The following is a 26,131-nucleotide window of genomic DNA, read 5'->3' as shown; positions in this document are numbered from 1 at the left end:
ATTTTTAAACTCCTATGGATTGCATTAAATGCCATCAAAGCTTGAACTAGTATTTCTAAAACCATGTGAACTCTTATTTATTACAAAAATAGTAAGCAAACAAAGCAGTAAAAACTGAGAATGAATTCAGGAAAAGAAATACAAAAGAAAGCATTAAAAAAAGAACTTCAAACTCAACTGGGTAGAAACAAAAGCAGAGTAGGGAAGAGGGGAAAAACAAAACAATGAACTTGTACTTCTAAAAATAAACTTGCTGTGCCACTGATAGCTGGCTGTTGAACACAGGAATACTGCACAGGGCAGTGATTATGCTCTAACGAGGGGATAATATCCAAACTCTGTCTGACCCCTCTGAAAAATTCCCACTGGAGTCAGGAAGGGTCACTGGATCAACTGCTTTGGAGTGCTTCCCACAAACTGACAGTTCAAACCAGCAGCTGCTCTTCAGCAACATTTTTTGAGCCCCAACTCTCAAGTTTTACATTCATCTTTAAATAATTATCAGCACTTAAAGCATCCTGTCCTCTTCTGCTGACGGTGACAGGGATGAAATAATTCACCTTTATTCTCACTGCTGGCACCAGTGTTGGCATCAGGGGCAGGTAACATGTCCTCAAAGCCCCAGGACACGATGTGCTTCCCTCCAAGCAGGCAGGAGGGGGATCCAGGGCCTCCCTCCAAAAGCAACAACCTTTAAGCAGAAAATTAAATAAAATTTTATAAAGAATAGCGGTAGGAAAAATGAGCTAAATTAAAAGTTAAGACAATGATGTATTTAAAGTAATTATTCAGTCAGAGTTCACAAGTCATTTAAAGGAATCATCAATATTTAATGAAAAAATAAAAACAACACCCCAAATCAAATCAATGCTTTTAGGTTTGATTTTCTAATGTCTTCTACACATGACTAAATCTTCCCTAAAGCTTTCAATAACTCTAAAGCGTTTTAATCACTTTTAAAGACATTCCTCCCTACATGCACTCAACACATTTTCAGAGCTTCTGGAAAAGTTTACAAGGAGAAAAGTTCTACAAACCTGTAGAGAACATCAGCCACAGGCAGGGACCCCAGCTCAGTCTGTTTCTGTAATAGATGCACTGTATGAACAAAGGTTTTCAGCGACCCTCTAAAAGGACAAGAAAAACATGAATTAAAGATGTCTATTGAAGCCAGACTGAACACACACAACAGCAGCCATGGAGAACACCCAGAACCACCGCCATGATATGGCATCAGTTTCTTTTCTAACTGGCATTTCTTTCCTGGAGGATGTTCATTCTTTGGGGAGGAAGGGGAAGGAGGAAGAGAGGGGGACAGGCAGAATGCTGGGGAACCTCTGGCCTAAATTCCACCACCTTTTTTTGGAAGAGGCTGAAGCCCCAGTTGGGAGGAGAGCAGCAGCCACAGGCTGGGTCATCAACAACAGGCTCATAAAGGCAATCCAGGCACCTGAAAAAACACCTCAACCTTGCTCCTGAGGCAGCTCTTTCAGGACTTCTTGTAGCTGATTAATCACATTCAGATCTCCAGTGCAACCCATGGATCTTCCTGGCTGAGCCCAAGTGTGAGCAAGGGCAGTTGCGTTCCCACCTGGAGATGCCTTCCCTAACTCAAATAGGGAAGACCAGACTCATCCATTTCTTACCAAGATTCTGATTTCCTTTCACAGAATCATGGAATATCCTGAGTTGGAAGGAACCACAAGGATCATCATCCAGCTCCAGGCCCTGCACAGACACCCCCACAATCCCAGGCTGTCCCTGAGAGCACTGTCCAAGTGCTCCTGGAGCTCTGGCAGCCTCAGGGCTGTGCCCATTCCTTGGGGAGTCTGGACAGTGCCCAGCACCTTTCCCTGATCTCCAACCTAAACCCCCCGGACAAAGCTCCAGCTGTTCCCTGGTCCTGTCCCTGCCCCAGAGATCAGGGCTGTCCCTGCATTGCCCCTCCTGAGGAAGTTGTGCATTGGGATGAGGTCTCCCCTCACAACCACAAATTTGGAAGATCCAGACATCTTTAAAAAGCTGTATTTTACAATTTCTGTTTTAAAAGTCAGAGCCATTTTCTAGAAGATGTGGTTGCTTTATTTCCAGGCATCACAGCCCACCTAAGTAGGAGAATTTGGCTGTGTCTTAAGTCAGTTATGAGCTGCTTTCTTCACAAACAGGAGTGATCAGCTGCAGAGATCCTTGCCCTGCACTCTGCTGAATCCAACCTTTTGCTGTCACATGTGGTCACTCAGCTCCCAAAGTTCCCTCCTCCACACCCCAATCCCTGTTTTCCCCAGTGACATCTTCAGCTCTTTGCTTTCACTGATAAACCTCAGCCTGGAGAAAATTGACACCAAACACATTAAAGCACCTCAATTAATTATTTAAAGCAATATTTACCCTGTTGTTTTATTTTTAGCAGTAAGAAGCACCCAAGATTGCAACTAGGAATGTCAATAAGAGTCTCATTTTCAAGGTTTTTTTCTTCAACACATGACTTCGATATTTAAAGGAAAAGTGTGAGGCTTTCAGAGGTGAACAAAGCACAATGGGATATTTCAAGTCTCTAAGCAATGCAAGGCAGACTTGCAAAGAAAATAAAAGATCAACCTGAAGTTCAAAAGCTCTACTTGAAATTTAGCTCAGCTGCAACAGAACATCCCATATTTCCTGCAAATTGACATCTGGGAAAAAAAAAGAAATGAGATTGTGTTTATCAAATCCAATTTCTCTGAGCTATGTTCAAGTACATTGCCTTTCAGATAAGGCAGTTGTCAGGACAGAATAATTTGCTACATACCATAAATTTCTCATTGACTTCATTAAAACAAGTGCACTAGAAATTAAGTAGGTTTCATTTGAATAAACCTTTTCCTAAAGCAAATCATGCCATATCCTGGGAACTCCAAAATCTTAAATCAGAGTTAAACTTCACAGACAAAGATACGACCTGGAGAAACATTCAAGCCAACATTTCCAAAAGGCTCTTTGTGACTTTAAAGCCACATTCATGGGGCTTTGCAGAGGTTTTGTATTTCCTCCCCCTCTCCCCAAGCTCCATCCTCTAAAAAAAGTAGGGTTTGATTAAAAGCAAATATGTCCAATTTGTCCTCAATCACTTGATGCCAAACCCATGCAGGGCAAGGGGTATTTTCATCTACAACGGCTGAACTCCTCACTGGCAACAAAATTAAAAAATACCTCCAGACATTTGAGAGACAACACTGAGATCAAATCTGAAAGGACTTGCCCTAAAACCTGGCAGTTCCACCTTCTGCAGCCAAAGAAAGGTGCAGGACAAAGGGAAAAGGAGACAACTTTTCTCCCTGATAAACACATTTGGAACCATTCCTAGAGCAGCTCACTGCAGTAGAAGCAGCAATGTGCACACGAGGCATTGCTAACCCAGATCCTTCTGCTTCTGCATATGCTAAACACATGCAAAAAAGAAATGCTTACCAGTTTCACCCCTTCCAACCCAATATTTAAATATCAGAAAGAGAAAGGCTGGTTCAAGCTAAAAATAACTATCACCAGTGCAGTCACATAATTTTTGATTTGTTTCAATGGAAAGAGGGAGTGAACACCAAGCACAGCATTGCCCAGGGGTGCTGGAGTCACCACCTGGAAGGGTTCAAAAACCGTGGATGTGGAATCTGGCGATACGGTTAACGATGAATCATGGCTGGACTTTGCCAAAGTTGCTTCATTCTCTCTATTTTGCCAGTAAACTTTTGTGGGCTTGTGACCCCTCAGAGAACATCTGGCTGAGATTTCGCCTTACGCCAAACCTCAAGAACCTCAGCTGAACCCTTGAATTTGAGAATTCCAGGGTGTTACATCCAATCTTACCAACCCTATGACTCTGTTATTTCAGCTCTCTTACCTTGCACAAGCCAAGGCAACCAGGGCAGCAGCAGCATTTTCCTTCTGCTTGTAAGGGATGTGCTGGCCGGAGGGCGCCGTGTCCTCCAGCCAGGAGCAGAGCAGCGACTCGATCCCGTTGAGGCAGTCGGCCGGCTCCTTGGTCAGGCTCAGGGGCTGGCAGTCCCGAAGGCAATTCAGCAGCACCTCAGCAGTGATGTTACACAGCGAAGGGTCCGTCCTGCTCTGCGACTGGATCAGCGGGAACACCAGCAGCAGCCCCATGCGGGAGGTGAAGGGAGCCTGCTCCGGCTGCTGTAACAAGCCCTGGCGCTTGAGCAGGGCCAGGGCCTCCTCGTCCCCGGAGCTCTCGCGGTCGTGCTGCTCCTCCAGGGCCAGCTGGCGCTGGGCGTTCCAGAGCCCGCGCAGGGCGTTCAGCCGGTACTCCAGGAGCCGCGCGTACGCGTTGCTCTGGTTGCCGCACACCGAGCGCAAGCGCTCCGCCAGCTCCGTCGGGTTCTTGGTCTCGAAGGTCAGGATCTGGAAAAGGGGAAAGTGGGTGTTTATAGAGGGTTTTAAAGGGGGAAAAAAGTCTCATATGGTTGTGGTGTGATGTTTAGATCAGCTGCTCTCTGCAGCAGATGGAGGGATATTATTTTTAATTTCTGGGGCGAAAGAACAGGCAAGTGGTGTTGTGTCCATCTTGGGATGACGAGTGATGGCCATAAACTAAAACACATGGAATAAACTAAAACACATGGAACCCCATGAGCCACTGTCCATGGAGGATGGCAAAGGACTGGGACAACTGCCCAGGGAGGGTGTGGAGTCTCTCTCTCAGGACATGTCCCTGTGTCACCTGCTCTCGGTGACCCTGCCTTGGCAGGGGTTTGGACTGAGGGATCTCCCAAGATCCCTTCCCACGCCACTGCTGTGGGATTCTGTCAGCCTGTTATTGCTGAGTCAGCATCATCACCAAACCCAGGTTTGGGGGTTGCTGGCGGGGATTTTTAAGCTTTCAATAAACAACAACACAGACTGTAAAGAAAAATACACATACGAAAGAGTAGCTTGCAAAACAAACACTCCCCTCTCCTCTGGAGCCTTTTTCTGTAATCGAGGCAATTTTGCTAAAAACTTCAAAAGAACTGCGAGGTTGGAGGGTCCCAGGGGTTTGGAGCCCTTCTATGAAAACTGATAGGTCACTAATATTGTGTAACAAGAACATGCTTGTTCTAGTTTTGGAGCTCTTCAAATAAACAAACAAACCAACCAACCAACCAGTTTATTCCAATTCACCAAGAGTTCTGTTACACTCTCTCCCTCCCCTGCTTTTTTCTCTCTTAAATTTTATCATCTTGCACTTAGCTACACCTTTCTCAAAATACTTCAAGCTGCTGCTGTAGTTAAAAACCCTAAAAATCTCCTCCTCATCATTTCAGACAGAAGAAAGAGGCTTTTTTGGCACTTCTATATAAAACTGGAAACCAAGTTGGAACAACAGAAAACAAATAAAGCATGACACAAAAATATATTTATGGTTTAATACCCATCCTGGGACTGGAAAATTCAGAGTTTTAAGTGATTTATAGACAACTTTTCTCCTTCCAGCAAACAACAGTGGAGATCAGCAAAGTCACTGAAGCTGTGGCAAGCTCAAGGAAAGCCATGAGCCAAGCATTTTCTGATACTCTGGATCCAGTGTCCAAAGGGATTTGGTATCCAAAGGGCTTCTGGCCGTGCTCCAAAGTGCCTCAATTCATCCACCCTCAAACACAATTTTGGCCCATCTTTATGCTGTAAAGCTGTTCTTCTCTAATTTAATAAATAAATATAAACGTGGGAAGGGGAATGTGAGAGACAAAGCTGCCATGGGGAACGGCATCCAGGGCTGATTGTTTTGTGGGGTTTTTTAATTGCAGGCAGCAGTCACAGAGATCATGAAATAAATGTTTCTGGCTAATTGCAGACTCCTGAACAGCTTGTTAAAATGCTGCAGGACAAATCATATCTGCCAGTGCCACACAGCCCCTGACTAAAGGCAAAGAAACAGCTTTGCAGTTGGACTTTGACCACTAGAGCCAGGAAAAGTTCACCTGAAAGGAATTCATATCCTAATTACACTTGAATGGATGTTGTATTGAGCTCCTTATACCTAATAAACCTCCTTTAATTAACTTCTCCAAAAGATTATGAATATTAATTCCTAAACCACATATTACACATTTAAAATAACCACCTCCTGTTGTGTGTTCTGCTGCCTCAAAAATAAGTTTGTTTCCTGTTCTAGATGGAATCTCTTTCTACAACAGCTGGCTTTTGATTTTCTTGAACTAAACTGGGTGGATTTTCTACCAAGTGACAACAAGCTGCAGAAATGGAGGAAAAAGAGAATGAATATTTGCATTTTCAGAGATAAATGCTGAAGGAAACAGATCTGTGGTCTTTGTTAATAACAATCACACCACCACAAAAGACAAGCTGTGATGTACTTGGTGTTGCATGTCTTGCTCCTCAAATCCCACAGTTTAACAGGAAAATGAATTTTTTTTGGCCTTTGATATGGCTCTACAGCTCTGAGTCTGTCTTGTAGCAATCAGGACGAGTCAGTGTCATCAGTTTTGCTGATGAAAAGCCTTTTCTTGCTGAAGTTTTAGTTTCTCCCTGATCCCACAGTTCCCAATTTGCTTTAAAAGCATGCATGGTCTGTCTGGGATTTGCCCCAGTCTTTCATAAGGGAAATGAGCACTCATTTGGGTAAATGATACAGGAAGTACATCAGCTTCAACAGATTTACAAGATCATTCCAAAATGGGACTTCGAGACTTCTGATAATGCAGTTTACATCATCTGATTTTCATACAAGGCTTATGGAACCAGTGGGAAAAACCTTAATTTTTCAAAATCATCTGAGGGTCTAAGCAGGCATCTGCATTTCCAGAAAACAAGAGGATGTTAGAAGAAAGATGTGAGGTCATCTGCTGTACAGGACACTTCAGCAAATTAAATTAAAGGCTGTTTTCCTCAAAAGCCTTTTTACTAGAGGTCAGTACTCAGAGCTACCTCCAGAAAGGAGCCTGAAGACCAAATGTTCCCAGTGAGGCTGGGACAAACCAGTCCTGGAGCTTCCAGGGTTCAGACACATCCCAGGGAACTGCTCTGGCTCTCCCTGAGAGCCAAATCCAGCCCTTCCCACCCCAACAGTGCCAGAGCTTCACTTGGCCCCTGCCAGATCCATCAGTGCTTCCCTCTGGATACATTAAAGCCTCCACAGAGGAATTCCAGTCCTTGCCAGGATATCTCCAGGCAAAGCTTGTCATCTTCCAACTATCGGAAGTCAAAACAAGTTAAAATAAAATGCAAGAAAACCCCCATCATGTTCTTTCACAAATTCTGATACAAACACCACAACTACCAGGGTTTATAAAAGGCAAAATTCCCTTTCCTGCTGCCTCTGGGCTGCCTCAGGATTTATACCTGAGCCTCAGCTCTGATTTGGGACTGATTCCCAGCAGCCTTTTGGGGTGCCTCATATTTCCCTGTGCATCACCTGGGGAGGTGTCAGGGGCAGGCACCAAACCCAGCCCCACACAAACCTCACTGAAGCAGTTCCTGATCCATCACTTCCCAACTCCAAACATTCCTGACTAACAAGGCTTGAACAGAATCAAAGAGGATGAAGAGGATGTAACAAACATCACTTTGCCATAGTACAAGTTATCCAAGCAGCTACTTACATATCACTAAAAACTGTTATTAAGTAGTTTAATTGTCACTATTTTAATTTTACAGTATCTTATCCTTACCCACTACTTCCTTGTTTGATCTTTTAAATCAATTTTAGTCAATATTTTAATTAGAAAATGGCAGAGCCAAAGTTCAGTCACTCTAATTGGTCTTTGACATCTTCTTCAACACCGAGAAGCACAAAATGTATCTGATTTTAGATGAACTATGGGGAGGTGTCATCTTTCCCACTGTATCCAATACTTGTCCTTTTGCATCCCACTACATGACCTCACCCAGGTAACTCTTCCCATCAAACAGAATTTTTGCCAAATTTCCTCCAGAAAGGAGCGGCTGACAGTCCCTATTTTCAGGACAACATGTTTCTCTGCTGATAGTAAATACCAGACTGAGTACAATTAACACACACTAATATACATGAAGAGTTTTAGCCTGAGGTTTTATGACCCTATTAAGTAAATCTAAATGTGAGCTGTCACTAAAAGGCAGCTTTCTCCCCTGGCTACAATTCCTGCCCCTTGTCCTCTCCCTGGTGCCTGTGGGGGGTGTGTATTTTAATTTAATCAGGGAACTGAGGAGCAGGGAAGTTGTGCACAAAGAGGGGTTTTTATCCTGAACTTGCAAATTGGAAGGGGAAGCCACTAAATCTCCCCAACAACATTTAATTTCTTTCCACAGTTCAACTGGCTGAAGTTCACCTGTGAAGATGAAGACGGTGGAACATTTATCAGGATCAATTACAGCCTATACCTCCCTGAATATTAAACATGGATTATTCCCATCTCACAGGAGGTACAAACCAGACAAAAAACACAGAAACAGCCTCAAAATTGTAAAATATCTTTAAAAGCAGCATGAAAAAAATTAATTCTATTCCTTTGACCACCCCATTACAGGTATAAGGTCATTCCTCTTGTACAGAATTAACAGAGAGGCAGCACCACTTGTTTACTCGGCTCTTTTGTCTCTAGAAACACCAATAAAACAATGTAAAAAGACTGAATTACAAAAAGTATGGATTATTCTGTAAGAGAAAGAGCACAAGTGACAGCTTTAAAGGTACCCTGAAGATTGAAATACACATCCCAAGTGAACCTGCTCCATGAACAACCCTGTGTCCTTGTCTCCCACTGTGCTGGGGAACAGCCTCCTGCTCCTGGCATTTTCTGGGACATCCAGTGCGAAGCTGCCTCGGTGCAAAACCCACCTGAATTTCCTCTAAAACATTTCCTAGCCCCTCTCTAAGGCTTTTTCCTTGCTACACCACGTGCCAAATATACAAATACGTGTGAACATTTTCTCCCTGATGTTTTAGCAGCTGCTGCACTTTACACCGTGCTTTAGGGTTGCAGTTAAAAAACTACAAGTCTCAAGGTTGTTCCAATTTTTTCTGCTCCAAGAAATGTTAACCTTATCCTCTTGTTCACAGCCTCTGCTGAGTCCTGTGTGGAGCAGTGCAGTTTTTAACTACTCAGCTAAAAGCAGAACCTATTTTCTTTTGTGAAAGCACTGGAAATCTCATTGCTCACAAATAAGCACTAAGATACCACTATCTTTTACAATTTTATCCCAAATCATTTTTTAACCATACAAATTTATGAAATAACCTTCATATCTGAGATGAATTACAGAGAACAAGCAAGCTGTAAACAAGTAAAATGCTATAAAGTGTTGTTTCTTTGTTCATTAAAATATTTCTTTGGCTCTTACTCAAGTAGTAGGTGAAAACAGCTGCAAAAGGTAAAGAAAAATCTTTGTAATTTAAACATCTGAGAGTGCAGATCACTGAATTAATAAGCTGCAACTGGTAACAAGATCTATATTTGGGAAACAGATTTGCAAAATCATCCTTGAGAAGTTTCCTAACGTTTCACTACAAGGTTACCTAAAATACAACTTCAAAACTCCAAAGTCAGAGGGACAGTGGTCCATATTAGAGAAGTTTATTAAATTCCCAGTCCTGGCAGAGGACCCCTGGGGCACTGGAAGGGGGGGCACGGGCAGGATGAGGGTGTTCCAAGCCTGCCACATGCCCGGATCAGCAGTTTTCAAGTCAGAGGTCACAACCCCAGGAAGGGTCACCCACTTAGGAAGGAGTCAATTGTTGATGGTGGCATTAGGGACTTTCAGCATGACAGAGGTGACGCTTGTAGATGGCAGAAAGGTCACAAGCAGAAAGGTTTGGGAAGCACTGACCCAGATAATTGCAGGGAGCTGCTCTCTCCTTCAGCAATCAGGCAAAAGTGACAAAATGTTTTCTCTGGGTCGAGAGGAAAATGGGTGAAAACTTCCAAGTTTAGCAGAAACCTTCCAGTCTAAATCATTTTATGGCAAACACAAGTCAGTCACAGGATTGGCACATGCTGAGAAAAGAGCACTGGACTTCAACTCTTCAACCTCTCTGTGGAGAGCCAGCCCAGGCCCCACTGGGGGGAAGAGGAAAAACCACCACTTTTTCTTTGTTTCATTTTTATTATTTTTTTTACCTTTCACTTGATAAAGGTAACTATTTTCAGTGCAGAGCCACACCTGCCCAGTAGCACCTCACTCTGGCCTACAGAACAGAGCTCAACAAGAGTCCAGGTGAGGACAGACATGATCCCAACAGCTACTGAGGGAGGAGCTGCACTCCCAGCTCCATGGGAAAACCAGACGAAGGCTCCCTGCCCACGGCAGGAGGGGATTCTGGATGATCTTCACCCCAAACCATTCTGGGATTCTGTGGAATCTTAAGGAACTGCCCTTCCTGCACTCCATGTCCCTCCTGGACGGGCACTGACCAACCACAATGTCATGGTAACACCTCCAGCTTTGTCACTGAGGGTTGTCTCCAAGAAGGAGAAGACTTTGCTCTTTCAAAGATTTCTCTGTGTGAAAGGTTTTAAAATAAAGGTCCAAAGGCTTCTGTAATCACTGACTAATCCAGGTCTCTCCTGACTAGAGGATTTTAGTGGGAAACCTGCACCAGGTGCAGCTGGTTCACGCACAATGTTACAAAATTCTATCAAATTTTTTTTAAAAGCCCTAATTTTCTGTTAATATGCTGAAACAATCTAAGAAGTTGGCACACATCATCACAGAAAAAATAAAAACAGAGCAAAAGCCTCCACACCCTTTAAAACTCAACATACTCCTAGAACAAGCCGAAAGAGAAGATTTAGGCTCTTGAAACATACCATTAAAGTACATGTGTATAAATACAAGTGGATACAAATACACAAAAAGATCAAATCAAAGCTGCATGGGAGTCAAAATAACAAAAATAATAAGTTTCCATAAGCCTTTCTTGGCATAACACCAGCACTGTAACATTTTTTCCTCTGCTTTTCTTTTTATAAATAGACAGAACCTTTGAACAGAAGGACAAAGGAAACACATCCAAACACTCTGACATTAGTCACCAATACGCTCTTTAAACGGATATTTGGGCAAAACAGACCAGAATGATACTTCTCCACCCAAAAAAAAAATCCATTAAAGTATTAAACATTATACATTTTTAATTAAGCACTTCAGCTCCGAAATTCAGCCAGGCTTCTGACCACCACTGATGAAGCACAAGAAGTGAATTAAAGAAGTTTCCTAATCAAAGCAGCAGCTGCAGCATCTCCTACCCTTGGCCAATAGCACATCCCAAGAGATTTCTGTTTGGACCATTTTCAAAGATATTTATTACACTGCAAGTAGGAGTAGAAAGAGTGTAAATGAGCTCTTGTGTAGCAGTCGATTGCATGGCCATGCTTCAATCAGATGTGTGCACCTATTTCCACAAAATGGCTCCTCAAAGCCATTCCACATCACCAAAGTACCCCTTATTTAAATTAAAAAACAGCATTAAGAAAAGGCAGAGAAAAGTTATGAGCTAAATACTTTGCATTTGCACCAGGTAAAATTTTATTTTTGAAAACCTTTCCCCCTCAATACCAAACTAAACAAATCTGCAGATATCTGAAAATGAAATTGATTGCTTGTGATCATCAATTCTATCAGTAGATGGAAATAAAAGGTTTTAATAAGCTGTGACTTAAGAATAAAGATCAATATAAGTCAAAATCAGTACTTATCAAAAATAAGCGCCACAGCAAAAAGTCATATTTAATTATTTATTCCAAAGTTTTGCACTGCAAACACGAACAGGAAAAGAATCTCTGGAACCGAAAAAATGAGGTGAATCAGTGGCACTGGATTGCTGCAACACTTGTTATAATAAATGTCAAAGCACAAGACACAGTAGCACCAATTCCATTCCTATCTCTCCCAAACAACTGGAGTTTTAGAACATTCCTAACATCAACGAAAAAATTCTCCAGAGCTGAAGTGTTTGTCGAGTGAAGCTGTGTGTCAAGTTTCAGGCTGGAACACACTTCTGGCCTGGCCGGCAGGATCTTAAAATAAGGTCTTGTTTGTTTTTTAAAGGATATCCTCCTTTCTTATGATATAACAAGAAAAAATGCTGTGGGAGCACGTTATTTTTCTAGCACAGTTTTTAAACTCAATGCTGCTTCTAGAACTATGCCATGGAATCAAAATATTTTCTTGAATCCAAGCTGCACTGAATGCCAGAGCAACTCTGATCACAAGGGAGAATCATTCCATGTTTATACACACAGAGATAAGTCAGCCACCTTAAAAATCTCCCTTTTCCTGTTCATGTGATATTTGCCAACATCCATTTCATGGGAGCAGCTGATTTCTCCATGCCATTCCTCAGTGTCCCAACACACAGGACAGAAAATGCACGGTTGCAGAAAATATCTTCCCTTAGATAAGGCTGGGGGAAGTTTCCCCAAAGCCCGTAAAGGTTCCACGTCACCCAGTGAACAATAACGTTGTCAGGACTGCTCGTGGGTTCTTCTCAGCAACAGCCCAGACAGCAGCTAAAGCCTCACTAAAGGGGTTTTTCAGCCTAAAATGCCTGGGACCAAACAGAGCCCGGAGATAAAGCTCCGGCTGGAGCGTCCCCTGTGCGCTCCCACCGCTCAGCTCCGGTGACAAAGCCCCTGTGTCATTGCGAGCCACACTGCCGGGGAGGAGGGTGGGGTGAAAGAGGAGAAGGGAGGCACACGGGGGGGAAAAAAAAAATGCAGTCTAGCAAATAGATGCAACCTATAATCCGTGACATTCAGTCCTTCAGCGGCTCCTCCTAAGATAAAACAGCTGCACCGCCTGCCTGCAGCCAACACCAGGGGCAGTTCTGGGAAGGTAAAAAGCTGGGATGGAAATCTGGGCTGCCCTCCTGGGTCCTTAATAATGATCACTGTCAACAGCTGAATAAAACACCCGGGCACCCCCGAGCATGTCGTTGTAAGGCTGATGAATTACAAACCGTCTAAAGTAACAGCAAGAAAACACAAAACCTTCAATAAAAATAAGCGGGCCAAAGGCCACGCTGAAATCTGCGAGTGTGGCTCTGATTTCCAAACCTTACGGATTCAAAACAAGGAGGACGCACCAACACTTCACCCTCCATTTACATCAGCACCTCACCATCCTCCTGCCCAGCTCCACTTTCATTATTATCGGGAATAAATCAGATTGACTCAAGACAAGCAGGACGCCTCGACACCGGCTGGCTCCGGACTCCAGATCCCTCACCCGGCATCCGCACGCAGCATCCTCCATCCGGCCCCCCATCCTCCCCTAGTCATCCTCCCTGCACCCCCATCTCCCATCCCCCCGTCCTCCTCGCCTCAGGCCTCCGCTGCCACCGTGCCCCTCTGCCGAGGGCATCCCCCCCCTCACCCCCTGGCCCTGCCCCGTCCCTCCCCTCAGCTCGGGGGGCCGCCTCACCTCCAGCTCGGTGTCGCCGGGCTCGGCCACCCCAATGATCTCGCTGGGCAGCTCGGCCAGGTCGGTGACCCGGATCAGCCCGTCGTGCAGGAAGATGGTCTCCTCCTTCACCGACAGCCACTGCGCCGAGTCGGTGGCCGCGGCCGCCGAAGCGGCCGCCGGGGACCCCATGGCGCGGAGGGCGGGGGGGCTCCGCAGGGCTGAGGCGAGGCGGGTCCCGCTACCCGCCCATGGCGGGGGCAGGGCGGGGGCAGGCGCGTCCCCAGCGGCCTGGGCGCCGGACAGCCGGGGCGCGGCGGGCAGCAGCGAGGAGCGGCGCGTTGCCACCGCGGCGGCGGCGCTCCGGGGAGCTCCGGGAGCCGCCGTGCCCGCCCGCAGCCCCGCGTCCCGCGCCCGCCTCACACACACCGCTGACAGCGCGACGCCATGTTGGGGGCTGAGGCGCGCCCGGCATGCACCGCGCGGGGAACAATACACCCGGCCCCCTCCCAGCCCGCGGGGCCCCGCCCCTCGCGCCCCGCGGCACCTCCCCGAGAGCCGGGACACGCCCCCAGCGCCGGAGCTCCGCCTTCCTCCGGCCGCTCCCGCAGCTCCGCCCGCGCCGACGGTGCTGCCGGCAGCGCCTAATGCGCGCCGCATGTGCTCCGCTCAGTGCTCCACCCGCACCGGGCACGGCGGATCGTCCGCACTGGGTACAGCGCCTCGCCCGCACCGCGGGGAAGGTAGCAACAGCACCGGGAAGAGCGGGTCATTGCGCCGGGCGCAGCGCCGCAGCCCCACCGGGAGTGCTTCCCTCAGAGCTTCACCCCGCTCATATCGCACCTCAGCGCCTCACCCGCAGGGAGAGCTGATCGCCCGCACAGCGGGGAGGGCATAAACCGCACCGGGTGCGCTCCCCTCAGCGCCGCACCCCGAGGAGCGGATCACCCGCACCGGGTGTTCTCCCCTCAGCGCCTCACCCGGGGAGCGGATCACCCGCACCGGGTGTTCTCCCCTCAGCGCCTCACCCCGGGAGCGGATCACCCGCACCGGCTGTTCTCCCCTCAGTGTCTCACCCCGGGGAGCGCGCCTCGCCTCATTCCTCAGGGATTGCTCCCCTCAGCCCCTCGCGGGACGGTCCCCTCAGGGCCTCACATCGCTCCCCTGGCGCTGCCCCGGCGTCTCACCCTCATGGAATGGCCGCTCCCTCAGCCCTTCACCTCCCTCCACCCTTCGCCCGGACCGAGAGCTGCTCCCTCAGTGCTGTTCTCCTCAGTTTCTCTCTCAACACTCTTGGATTCATTTACTGGGCCCCTCTGAAACTCCCCATTTCCCTCCAGGGCTGGTCCCTCTTGGTCCCTCACGTTCCCCTCATGGTTGTTTCTCCTCTCCCTCAGCCCTGCTCATCCCTATTTTGGCTGTCCCCTCATAGAATGATTTCCCTTTCTCCCTTCTCCTTGCCCCTCTCTGTCACCATCTTGCAGGAATCCTGTCACCTCTCAAGGAGCTTTTCCCAAAGAACTCGTGAGCAAGCAGGTATGTCCCTTCAAATCTGTACTTCTGGATTTATGGATTCCAGAGGGTGTGAAGTAAAAGGGTTGCAACACCTCAGTTTGTGTGGAAAGAAGGGGATCCAGAGGAAAACTGATCCTTCTTTCCCAGCCTAATTTCACCCTCAGTTCCCTCAGACCTCACCCTGAGCCCGTTCAGGGGCACAAAGTGTCAGAGGCAGCTGTACCTGGATGTTCAGCAAAGGACGTGCTGCCGAGACAAATCATGTTAATGAGAGAGACGTGGTGATAAATGTTAAATAGTTTTAGTGGATAATTGCTGTGGGGATTCCCATTGCAAGTGTCTGCTTTTCATGGAACAGTGACTGTGCACAATTGAGCAGAGATAGAGCTCTATGCATTTATTTACCTGTTTGATCAGATTAAATTATTTAACATATCAGTGCATTATAACAAATGTGCTGTGCTATTGCAGGAAAAGCTTATTCAGAGTTGGAGTAAAACAAGATCTACCACCAGTGCTTTATATCCTATTTAAATCTGGTTGGGAAGAAGCATATTTTTCCATGTAATGGATGACCACTCAACATAGGACCCATGCAAAGCCCTTTTGTAGCATTGATTCAGCAATGTGAGCACTCACACTATTGTGAAGCTTGTTTTTGAGGCCACTTCAGTTGACACAGGGTTCAGGTAAGTTCAAACAAGCAGTAATTTAGAGATCTGTGTGATAGCTCTGTGCACTCTTTGGTAGGACATCCCTGCTATTCATGTGCTGGAGAGCAGAAGAGTCTCCAGGCTTGGTTTATTCTAAAAATAGATATTATTTGCCTCTGTGCAGCAGTAATTTCTGATCAGGGAGAGTGTGCAGAGCTGCTATCAAAAGTTTTTATGAGGGAAAAGCTCCATGGACATCTGTTATTTTTGGTCAAGACGTGACAGAGAGAACAACGGCTGCAGACGGACCCTGATCCACCCGTGGAAGCCCTGGGAGGAGTCAGAAGAGAGGGAACGCTGAGACTGGAAGATTTTATGGCAGGTGGGATGTGGCAGCTGAGTTCTGGCAGGGGAGATAAGCCAGGCTCCCGAAGGTTCCTTGGAGCCAGGGAAAAACTTCGCTCCTGGGGTTGGATTAGTCACAACATTTCAAGGGCAGACAGCCACGGGTGTTACTGTTGTTGTTTTGTTCCCAGCGTGGGAGTTTGACATTGTTTTCGTTCATCCACACGTGAGAGGAACAGAGGGAGAGAAACACAAAGTGTGTGTGCATTTTAGTGGGAGTAGCATTCCACCAAAAAAGCATTCCATGTTTAGATCTTGTGGTACTATCATGGTGCTAGTTGAGTATCTTCCACAAAATCAACACAAACAGCAGAGCTGGGAGTCAGGTGGGATGTTCCCTTCACAAGCAAGGAGAAGGACATCAGCAGAAGGGGTTTGCAGTGTTTTCCAGAGGTTTGGATGTACCTGTTCTCCAAAGGGATGTTTCACAGGCTGGGTAACCCAGGCTGCAAATGCTTTGTCTGCAGCTCTTTCCAAGGCCTCCTGGGCTGCTTTGTCCTGGAGGAATGTGGCTGCCACAGCAGCTCCCAGATGGAGAATCCGTGTTTGATGTGGCTGTGGATTCAATCCGCTGCCTTGGGATGCAAGCCAAGGCCTTTTACAGGAATGAGGAGCTGACTCAGGGCCAGGAGAGGCTCTGGAAGCTTCCACAGCAGGTGAGGCACTGAACGAGGTGCGTGGCCACCTTATTCCCTGGCAGGGACTCTGCTTTGTCCTTTGCCTGGGGGCTGGTGACAGTTTCTCCCAGCAAGGATCCTGATCCATGTGGGTTCCTGTGGGAGGAAACCTGAGCTGCCTCCCGTGAAAACAGCCCCCTTGGCTCTGACCTGCACATTGTGCAGATGTTTTGGAAGTCTTCCTTTTAGCCAAATCTGTGTGAAGACTTCCAAAGCTGAACAGAAGGGATATTTGCCATTTTATAGTTATTGATTTGCTTATTTGGAGTTCTTCTGAATTCTATTGACTTGACAATTCAAAGCTAAAAAGCAGTTATTGAATGAAAACAATGGAATAAAACTGAGAAATGTACCCTGTCCTGCCTCACTGCAGGTAAATAAAATAATTACTGCTAAATGTAATTTCCTAAATTATTTGAAGTTCCTGCCATTCAGGAATTAAGAGTGCATTGTACAATCTATAAACTTACATGGAATGCTGATGTGGCTTCCTACATGGGATTTTCAGCACTAGGGCTGTACTGGATGCAGCAAACTCCATGCAGTTTGCCTGGCATCTGCTGCAGAAGGTGTTGTGTAATGGAATGAAAAAAAAAATATAATGTTTGTGTTCTGCCTGTCACCAGCAAATGTCAGCCACTGCAGCTTCAATGTGCAGTCAGAGGGGTACAGCAGCAACTACAAAGAACTCTTGGACTACTTTATGGGATGACTTAAAAAACAGACCAGAATAACTTTGTGACACAGATCATCCAGTTGAAGGAATAAAACCCTCAACTTGTAAATAGGTTCCTACAGAAAACCGCTATTTTGCTTCCATTATTTTGCTTTTTTCCCATTATTTTGGAGCAGATGTTGAGTGTTCTTTGATCTGCTGTGGTTGTCTCTGCCTCTGGTGGCAGGATTTTGGGATCAGCTGCTTCCTGTGCAGGTCTCCTGTGTCCTTGTGCTTCTCTGGACATCACAGATACTGAGACTTAGCAGAAGATGCTCATGGGCTGTGGGCAAAAATTCACTCCTGCAAATGGAAATTCCCTATTCCTGCTTAGAATTTGCCTATTATGTAATGGGATTTAAAGCAGCATTGTCTCACCCTTCAGTTTAATTTTACATTAACAGCGGAGCTGTGTGGAGAGAACTCTTTTCATCCCAAGGCTCTGCTGTGTATCTTTCTGTTCATTTAGAAATGACACTTTCAGTTTCAATGACCATTGTGGCACTAAGAAATGTGTGAAAAAGAAAAACAAGTTGCTATTTTTATGTGGTCTGCACAAACCAGATTTGCAGACCCTGAATCCCGGCTCCTCTGCCTGGTACTTGTTATTTAGGGAGCCCAAATGCCATCATTAATAAGGCCACTACCCAAGGAATACTGGCATTTCTTGGCACATTATCTGGGATTAAAAAATACAGTTTCTCCAAGTAAAACATAGAAAGGACTGAAGTGGAAAAAAAATCAGTGTTTGACAGAGGAGAAGGAAGAAACTAGACAGTGAAATAAAATAATTCCAAACCTCAGAAATGTATTTTAATTGCAAATGGAAACATTCACATTTTTCTCATTTAGAAGAGCAATAATTGCTGAAGATTGCAAGGTGGGCTTGAGGGAGGAAGAACAAATAGATGTTTTTGTTAAAATTAATAAGGGTTATAGGAAACAAGAGAATGAATCACTACCTTGCAAGCATGGCCTTGCTTAAATTGGACAGGAAACAAATGTAAATTATGGAATTACAGAATCTGGGAATCCTGGAATGGTTTGGGATAGAAGGGACCTCAAAGCCCATCCCATTCCACCCCTTGCCATGGGCAGGGACGACTTCCACCATCCCAGGTGGCTCCAAGCCCCATCCAACCTGGCCCTGGACACTTCCAGGGGTGGGGCAGCCCCAGCCTCTCTGTTCAGTCTCTTCCACTGTTGAATTGTCTTCACCTTTAGGGAGTTTTCTAATCCATTACTATTGCAATTTTACCCTTTCCATTTCCTTTTCTGGCTGTTGCAGACACAGAGAACAGTTTATTTCCTCTCCCTCCTGTTGTCTTCACCCATGAGGGTGTGAGCAGTGTTCCTCCCCACCATCTCTGCACCAAATCATCCCTGTCCTTTCAAACTTGGAAAGTTGGGAGCCTGATCTTTTCTTTGGGATTTCCTGCTCCCTTGAGGTGCTGGCATTTAACAGTTCTCTCTCAAATTTCAGGTTTCAATTTCTTACTCAAGTTGCCTTTTCTGGAAGTACCTAAATGCTGCCCATCAGTGAGAAAGAGTGGCTGGGAGCTGAGCAGATCCCTGAGTGGTTGTCCTGAATTTTTGAATCTCAAATGTCTCAGAAGACTCATTATTACTATCCAAAAATAGGTAGGTTTAAATACAGCTATTCTGTGCTGTTTTAAAATTCAACCTTTCTGAAAACTGGTGCAGTAACACAAGGGATAAATTAATGGAAAAAGAATAATCTGGTACAATATTCTGCTCAATATTGTAAACATATAAACGTGACAAGGTGGCATCTCTGGCTTCATATTTACCCCATATTTTACTTAAAGTTTTATTTAAAACCCTTGGAAAGAGAAAGTGTCATAAGCTGTTTTTCTCTTAGCCTATCAAGAAAGAATTTGTGTCTACATTTGTATTTCAAGAATTTTCTCTGGTTTCTCAAGTGAGTTGGTTGAAATACTGATCCTGCAATCCCTGTGTTTGAGGGATTCCATCAAACAGGAATTGGTTCAAACACAGGGGAAATTCCTGTTACTTCACCCTGAACAAGAGCTGTAATGACCAAATTCCAGAACTGATATCCCTGGAAAAGTTCTCTCTCCCCACCCAGACAGCTCCATGCACACATTGGTCAAAGCTGAGATCTGGGCAGAGCTTCACACAATATTTATTTTAAAAGTTCAGTCCTAATCAGAATAAAAAGCTGAAATGTTGACATTTGGAATGTAACATCCCAGGGGGAAAAGTACATTTTGGGACAATTTCCTTTTCCAGGGCCAGGTTGGAGTGGACTTGGAGAAACCTGGGATAGTGGAGAGTCTGAACCAACAGGACACCAAAGCAAAGAGGGAAAACAGGATTTGAAATGAGGATTTTAAAAGAGGTGGTGTTTGAACTTTCATCATTGTCTTTTACTTGCAATTCCTAAATCAGATCCAAGAGTATGAATTCCTAATTAGCAGGTTTGCACTGGCATTGCAGCACTACCAACCCTTTTTCCTGGCAAGGGAAGGCAGGGCAGTGAATCCCTGGCCTGAGCAAATGTTAGTCTGTGCTGATTTTCTCTTCAGTGGTGACAGGCATTCAAAACAAAGCTGAAACTGAAAGCCACTAATTGAGAGCTGAAGGCAAGCTGTGCAAAGTGGAATAAGTGGAATGGTTTTCCTCTGGGAAGAACAATTTTGCTCTCTGTGTGGTGCTGCCTTGCAGCTCTAAGTGCCCCCATCTCCAAAGGTGCTCTTCCCATGGAGCCTTCCTCCCTTTCCTTTCTTTCTTGCAGCATTTCTCTTGTTCTTTCCAGTGTCTCTTTCCTCTATTTCCAGCCAAGAATCTGCTTTTAAAAGAAGAGTAATAACTATTATACAATAAAGTCCCAGCAAGTGAACATGTTGACAGGATATAAATATGAGGGAAACAAACAGAAGAGGCTGGAGATGTGTGCTGTGGTTTGGAATGCTGCTGATTTATGTGAGAGGTGCAGTCCTCTTATGCTCTCTATCACTCACCTATTTTTCCCTATTTTCCTTCCAGCCAGATGGCACAAACCAGGAAAGGCCAAATAATTCATCATTCCACATTCAGGCTGGACTGCCCCCTGGGTGAAACCAGGGTGGTGGAAAATCTTTTCATGCTGCTACAGGCAGGAGAGTTTCTTCCTTTGTGGTGTGGTAGAGGTGATTTTATGGTGCTGCAGTGAAATGTCCTGTGCTTATAAAATCCTGGTCCTGACAGGGAATGTGAATTATTTTATAAACCTTCACTTTATGCTTAACAACAGCAGTGTTTCTTTAAAAGGAACATCACAAAGAGCCTACAGAGAACCAGGAAGAACTAAACTTCAACTAAAATACACAAACAATCAGTTAATCAACAGGAGAACCAGAGCAGTGCTGTCAGTCACCCAAAGCCACGAGCATCACCCCCTTCATGAGATTATCATTTCCCAGACAGGTGACATCAGCCCAGCCCTCCTCCTGCAGCACAGGGACCACATTTTGTGTGCTGGGCTCCATTCTCTTATCATGTGGCTCTTGATTGGGCCTGACAAACACATCAAAAAGCCATTTTTTAGGCTTGATTACCCAGTCTGCCCAGGCTTGTGGTGGTGGCAATTGAATGACATGAAAAGTTGAAGCTCATGGTGACAGGATGGGAAGAGTGATAGAAATTCTAATGAGAATGATAAATCCCCAGGAGCAGCTGCACTGCCTGGCTCACACTGGGACACCCTTCTCAGGCACTTGTGAAATCAGCAGTTATTTCAAGGGAGCCCAAACCACACAATTTGTGCTGTTATTTGGATTATTTTAATTCTGTTTTTTATTCAAGCTGTCAGGCAGTTTGGGGATTAATGGGTTGTCTGTGTTAGAAGGCAGTTACAGAATGATGTGAGACATTGCCTTGATGAAGTTCTGTTTAATTACAAAGCAGGCAAGTCTTTCCTGGAGTGCTGGATTAAATAAACCACACATTTTTACGCTCAGTGCTTTGACCAAAGCCAGGATTTGAACAAAAAAACCCCAACCCTCTCAAAGTTTCTCTTGCATCAGCAGCCTCAAAAGGCAGTTTTCCTTTTTCTCCCTCTGTGCCCCTGCTCTGAGCACGTGTTTGGCTTTTTTCTCTTCCACAAGCACAAAGCTCCAGGTTTCCAGTGGCCTTTTTGCACCTTGTCAGGCCCCAGGGAAGCCATGTGGGTGATGTTCAGTGCACAGGAGCTCTGCCATGTGCCTCTCCTTTGAGTAGGAGTTGCTTTGCTTTCAGCTCCCTGATTCCACAGGGACATTTGTTCAGGTGTTTGGTTTTTTTTGTTTTCTTGAAGGAAGAATTCTGGTTCCCCACCAATTTCTATGAAATTCCACAAAAGAGATTTTCCTTTTGGCTCAGCAGGACACTCTCACCAGAAGTTTGAATGGTGCTGTCATTTTGAGGGTGCATCACTCTTTTAGGGCCTTATTCTGAAAAATGCCCTTCCTCCCTTGTGAACAAGGGCTGCTTTTGTACATTTTATCTTGGGTTTTATTTCCTCTTGTCCAAATGGCCGTTTTGAACAATAGGATCCCATGTAGAGCACATGGTGATACTTGAAAGCCTTAATTTTAAAACCAATTACATCCTAAGGCATCTGTCAGGCCAGTGGAAAACCTCTACATCCGCTAGGACTGACAAAATAGATGAAGATGAAATTGCTTCTGGTTTAAACTTTATTTTCTCCATGAGACTTAGAGCCTTTCCTTGTGCTCCTTGGGGTGGCTCTCTGCATCCCACAGACTTGTTCCAATGGATTGGAGAAATCATTTTCCCTTTGTGTGGTTTCTTGTTGTTGTCGTGGCAGTTTTGGACCTGTGTTGGAAGTCACAAGGCCAAAGTGCTCAGCAGATGTAAAATATGAGAATCTGGTTATGATCATCATTAAAACCAATCTGCAGGCAAAGCACCAGGAACTGCTAATTGGACAACTGAAGAAACACCCAATAGCTCCAGAGTTTCTGCATCTTTGAGCTCTGCTGCCCTGTACAAATAAAACAGCCTAAATTCTGCAAAAAATTACATTAAAACTGATAAATAGGACTGTGAGAACATTTATTCTTTGTGCCACCTGTGCCAGTCTTCAACACAGCACAACTTTTGTATTTTTTAGTCTGAAATGTTGATATGATCTCATAGAACAAGATCAGATTAATGGGTCAGGTTCCCTCTCAGTGTCAGCCAAGCAGAGACTGCTTATTCTTTTATGTACTTCAGAAAATGGACATAAATTTTCCATTTTCTGAAGTTGAAAACACTTCTTGAGACCAGACATGAGAAAGTATTTCTGCTTTCTGCAGTATGTGAGCGCAGACCTCTCTGAAAATAAGTGACTTGCTCGGGATCGCACAGAAAATCAATATTGCTGAGGAAAAAACATTGAATTTCTTTCATCTCAAGTCCTATTTTGACTACTGTGCTTCCTCTCTCCTCATCACTATTACAACTAATAAGTGTTTATGTCTGATGGAGTGTGAACCATGCTTAGGTCAGAGAAGCTGCTGGCTCTGTGTGCAATCCATCATGCAAAGTCATTTCCACTGAGATAAACACTGAAATAATGGGGGAAAAATAGATAAAGTGAGCAAAAAAAGCCAGCCAGCTGACAAAAATGGGGGTTTTGACTGATAGCTGGGAGAGGGTGAGACTGCTCTGACCTAAACACAACAAACAAATAATTAAAAAGTAACTAAACAAAGATAAATGTCCTTGTGAGACTGCTCTGACCTAAACACTCCAAACAACAAACAAATAATTAAAAAGTAACTAAACAAAGATAAATGTCCTGGTTGCTCTGTGTCAAATTCCACATGCAACCATCCCAGACCCACCCTCTGCAGTGACTCAGGCTCTGCCTGACTTTACTCAACCAGTGGCTTCCAGAACAAAACATAACAAGGACTATTATGAATAAGATCCTTATAAAAATAAGGATTTAATTGCTGTAACTGCTTAAGCAATGAGTTGTCAAGTGCTCAGTGCAGACTGCAATGCAGGAGAACTGGAGAAATCCAATTAACAGGTGAATAGTGGCTGGGAACCTCAGTTCCTCTTCCCAAACCAGGACAGGAGCAGGAGCTCTTTATGGTTTATCCATAGGATTGAAATTTATTTGATTATTTATTGAGCTTGTGGGGACACCCACAGTGAATTTCCTTGCAACAGTTCTGAACTCTGAGGAGAGGGAGGGCAGGGATCAGGTGGAAATAGGCTGGGAGAAAATGGTTCAGGCTCTCCTTCATGACAAGGCACATCCTGCAGCACAGATGAACTGAGCAGCCACTCCCTGGACATCTGGGAATTTGGCAAATTTTCCTGACCACTTGGCCCAAAAGGTGTGGGAGTCCCATAAACCACCTTCACACTCCAGCCAGAGCATCCTCTCTTAATTAAGGTTAAACCCAAGAGTGTCACAGCTGAAATGCCACAGGTAACTGCGGCATAACTCTACAAACCTGGCACTGGAAAGGACTTTGACTTTGTCTTGCAGATCAGCCTCAGTTTCTCATGAGGATCCTGGTCCCAGCATTCTCATTCCAGAGGCAAAGGCAGTGGCTGCTCCCTGACCCCACTGCCCACTGTGACAGCTGGACAGAGCCTCACTGGGCTGGAGCTGCAGCCACCAGGTCACTGCACAGCTGACAGGTAAAAATAGGTGCCTGGAGATAACAAGGCATCACATCTTATTATCAATTCCCTGGGAAAGCCAACATCCCTCTCTCTTTCCTCTCCAAAGGATGCTTTATTATAATTACATATCACTTTATTAGGCAGCTGAAGCAAAGAGCACATTTGATGCTAATGAAGTGCTGCTGTGGTTGAGGCTGTCACTATTTTTGGAGCTGCACATCTCCAGTACTTTTCATTGGGTGATGGAGGCTTTGGATGTCTCTGGCTTCTTCTGTGGGGGCTGCCCAGGAAAAAGCAGTGACTCAGCGAGCCCAGCTGCAGAACTGTTCACATGGCATGGGAAATGCTGGGGACAGCCAGAACACACACAAAGGCTCTTTATGTGCTGCAAGTTGTGCTCAGGTAGGGGCCAGCATTATCTGGATTAAAAAAATCCCTCTGTGCTGGTCACCTGCACAGGCCTCGTTTTTCCTGTTTTCCATCCCTCACCCTGCAGCTTTTCAAAGAAGGCAGATTGCACAGAACTCAGGGAAAATATTTGGGAGGCTGGAGACAGACACATCACAGCTGATCACTGGCTGCCTCTCCTTTTGGAATATGAAGGGTTTGCCATCTCCATTTCCTGCAGCAAAGCCTGAGGAGCTGCTCGGCCTCGGGAAGGCAGGATTTGGTGTTCCAATTTCTCCTGCTCCCACATCCCTTGGTGTGACACTGGCATCTAGCTGGGCCAGTGACTCAGCTCAGCCATTGACAGGAGCAGATTCCTCCCTCCCTTCCTCCCCACCTGGCAGGGTGTGTTACTGTCACCACCTCATCACACAGGTGACAGGAACAGGGCAATGGCAGCACTGCTCCAGACCAGCATCTGCTGATAACCAACTCCCATTTCCAAGTCACTTCCTGACAACACACTGGCAGACAAAGCCTCCCCTCCCAACAAACAAGGTTAATGGTTCCAGGTATCTTCTGATCCACAAAGCAGGAATGTGTCAGAGCAAATAGGAATTCTAGAGAACACCACTGGATCTCCACACCCGACTGGTTTTGGAGCTATTTTGTTACTGCAACTTCCCCACTCCCAGAGGGAAGGGAATGACTGGAGCATTAATGTGTCCTGCAGTTTTCCCTCAAGAGCACAAGGGTGTGACTGAATTTGCAATACCACCTGCTCATACAAACTCTTCTGATTCTCCTTGCTAGACGGGACTTCCCCATTTTGTTGTTCCCACACACAATTTTTTTATTTAAGTGAACTTTCCAAGCATATTTGGTTAAGGCTTTTCTTAGACCTACCTTGTGAGTAGCTGGGAGATGTGTACAACCCTTCTGTATCTTTTTAGAGCTGATTTATATCAACAGGCCATTCCCAGAACTGCAGGAGAAACTCCTTTTAACTTAAAAACCTGTGAGTAATCCCATTATCCAGCAAAGCACACACAAGAGAAGATGTAACCAATAACGGACAAAATTCCAGTGTCAGGGAAAATAAAGAACTCAGGGCAGAACACAGCACAGAGCAAGAGACTCCTCCCAGCCAGGCCAGGAATTGTGCAGGGGACACAGCCAGCTCACTGCCTCCCTCTGCTGAGCCTCAGCGGTACTTCAGAGAATTCCAGGCTGCTTTGGCTTGGAAGGGACCTTACAGCTCATCCTGTCCCAGCCCCTGCCACTTCCACCACCCCAGGATGCTCCAAGCCCTGTCCAACCTGACCTTGGACACTTCCAGGGATCCAGGGGCAGCCACAGGGATCCTCTGGGCACCTGTGCCAGGGCCTCAGCACCCTCACAGGGAACAATTCCTTCCCAATATCCCATCGAACCCTACCTCTGGCAGAGGGAAGCCATTCCCTGTCCTGCCATTCCAGGCCTTTCCAGCCCTCCTGGAGCCTCTTTGGACACTGCAAAAGGCTTTAAGGTCTCCCTGGAGCATTCCCTTCTCCAGGCTGACACCACTCAGCTCTCCCAGCCTGGTAATTAGCAACAGGAAGATGGTGGGAGTGCCCAGTGCTTTCACTTGACACCTTTAACACCCACCAGCACCAAACTGCAGCCCCTTGCTGCAAACCAGCACTCCACAGGTGTCCAAGTTCTCCCACTGCCTCTGGAGCACTCCAAGCCCAATTCCTCTTTCCCACTAAACATGG

General features: G+C 45.7%; 1 protein-coding gene across 1 annotated transcript in view; it reads right to left on the bottom strand.

The window, feature by feature from the left end:
- Positions 1-13,850, bottom strand: part of HECTD4 (HECT domain E3 ubiquitin protein ligase 4) — a 64,877-nt gene extending 51,027 nt beyond the window's left edge. Inside the window, exons 1-4 of the mRNA XM_041489164.1 lie at positions 13,390-13,850; positions 3,875-4,392; positions 1,038-1,127; positions 561-691 (exon numbers count right to left, since the gene is read on the bottom strand). Of these exons, the coding sequence (XP_041345098.1) occupies positions 561-691; positions 1,038-1,127; positions 3,875-4,392; positions 13,390-13,560 (910 nt within the window). The 5' untranslated portion in view covers positions 13,561-13,850. The remainder of the gene's footprint in view (positions 1-560; positions 692-1,037; positions 1,128-3,874; positions 4,393-13,389) is intronic.
- Between the last annotated feature and the right edge of the window lie 12,281 nt (positions 13,851-26,131).

The sequence above is a fragment of the Pyrgilauda ruficollis genome, unplaced genomic scaffold, assembly GCF_017590135.1.
Source record: "Pyrgilauda ruficollis isolate IOZ18807 unplaced genomic scaffold, ASM1759013v1 scaffold9, whole genome shotgun sequence".
In the NCBI taxonomy this organism is placed as follows: domain Eukaryota; kingdom Metazoa; phylum Chordata; class Aves; order Passeriformes; family Passeridae; genus Pyrgilauda; species Pyrgilauda ruficollis.
Note: the sequence above shows the minus strand (reverse complement) of the source record. Positions and strands in the feature narration are given on the sequence as shown.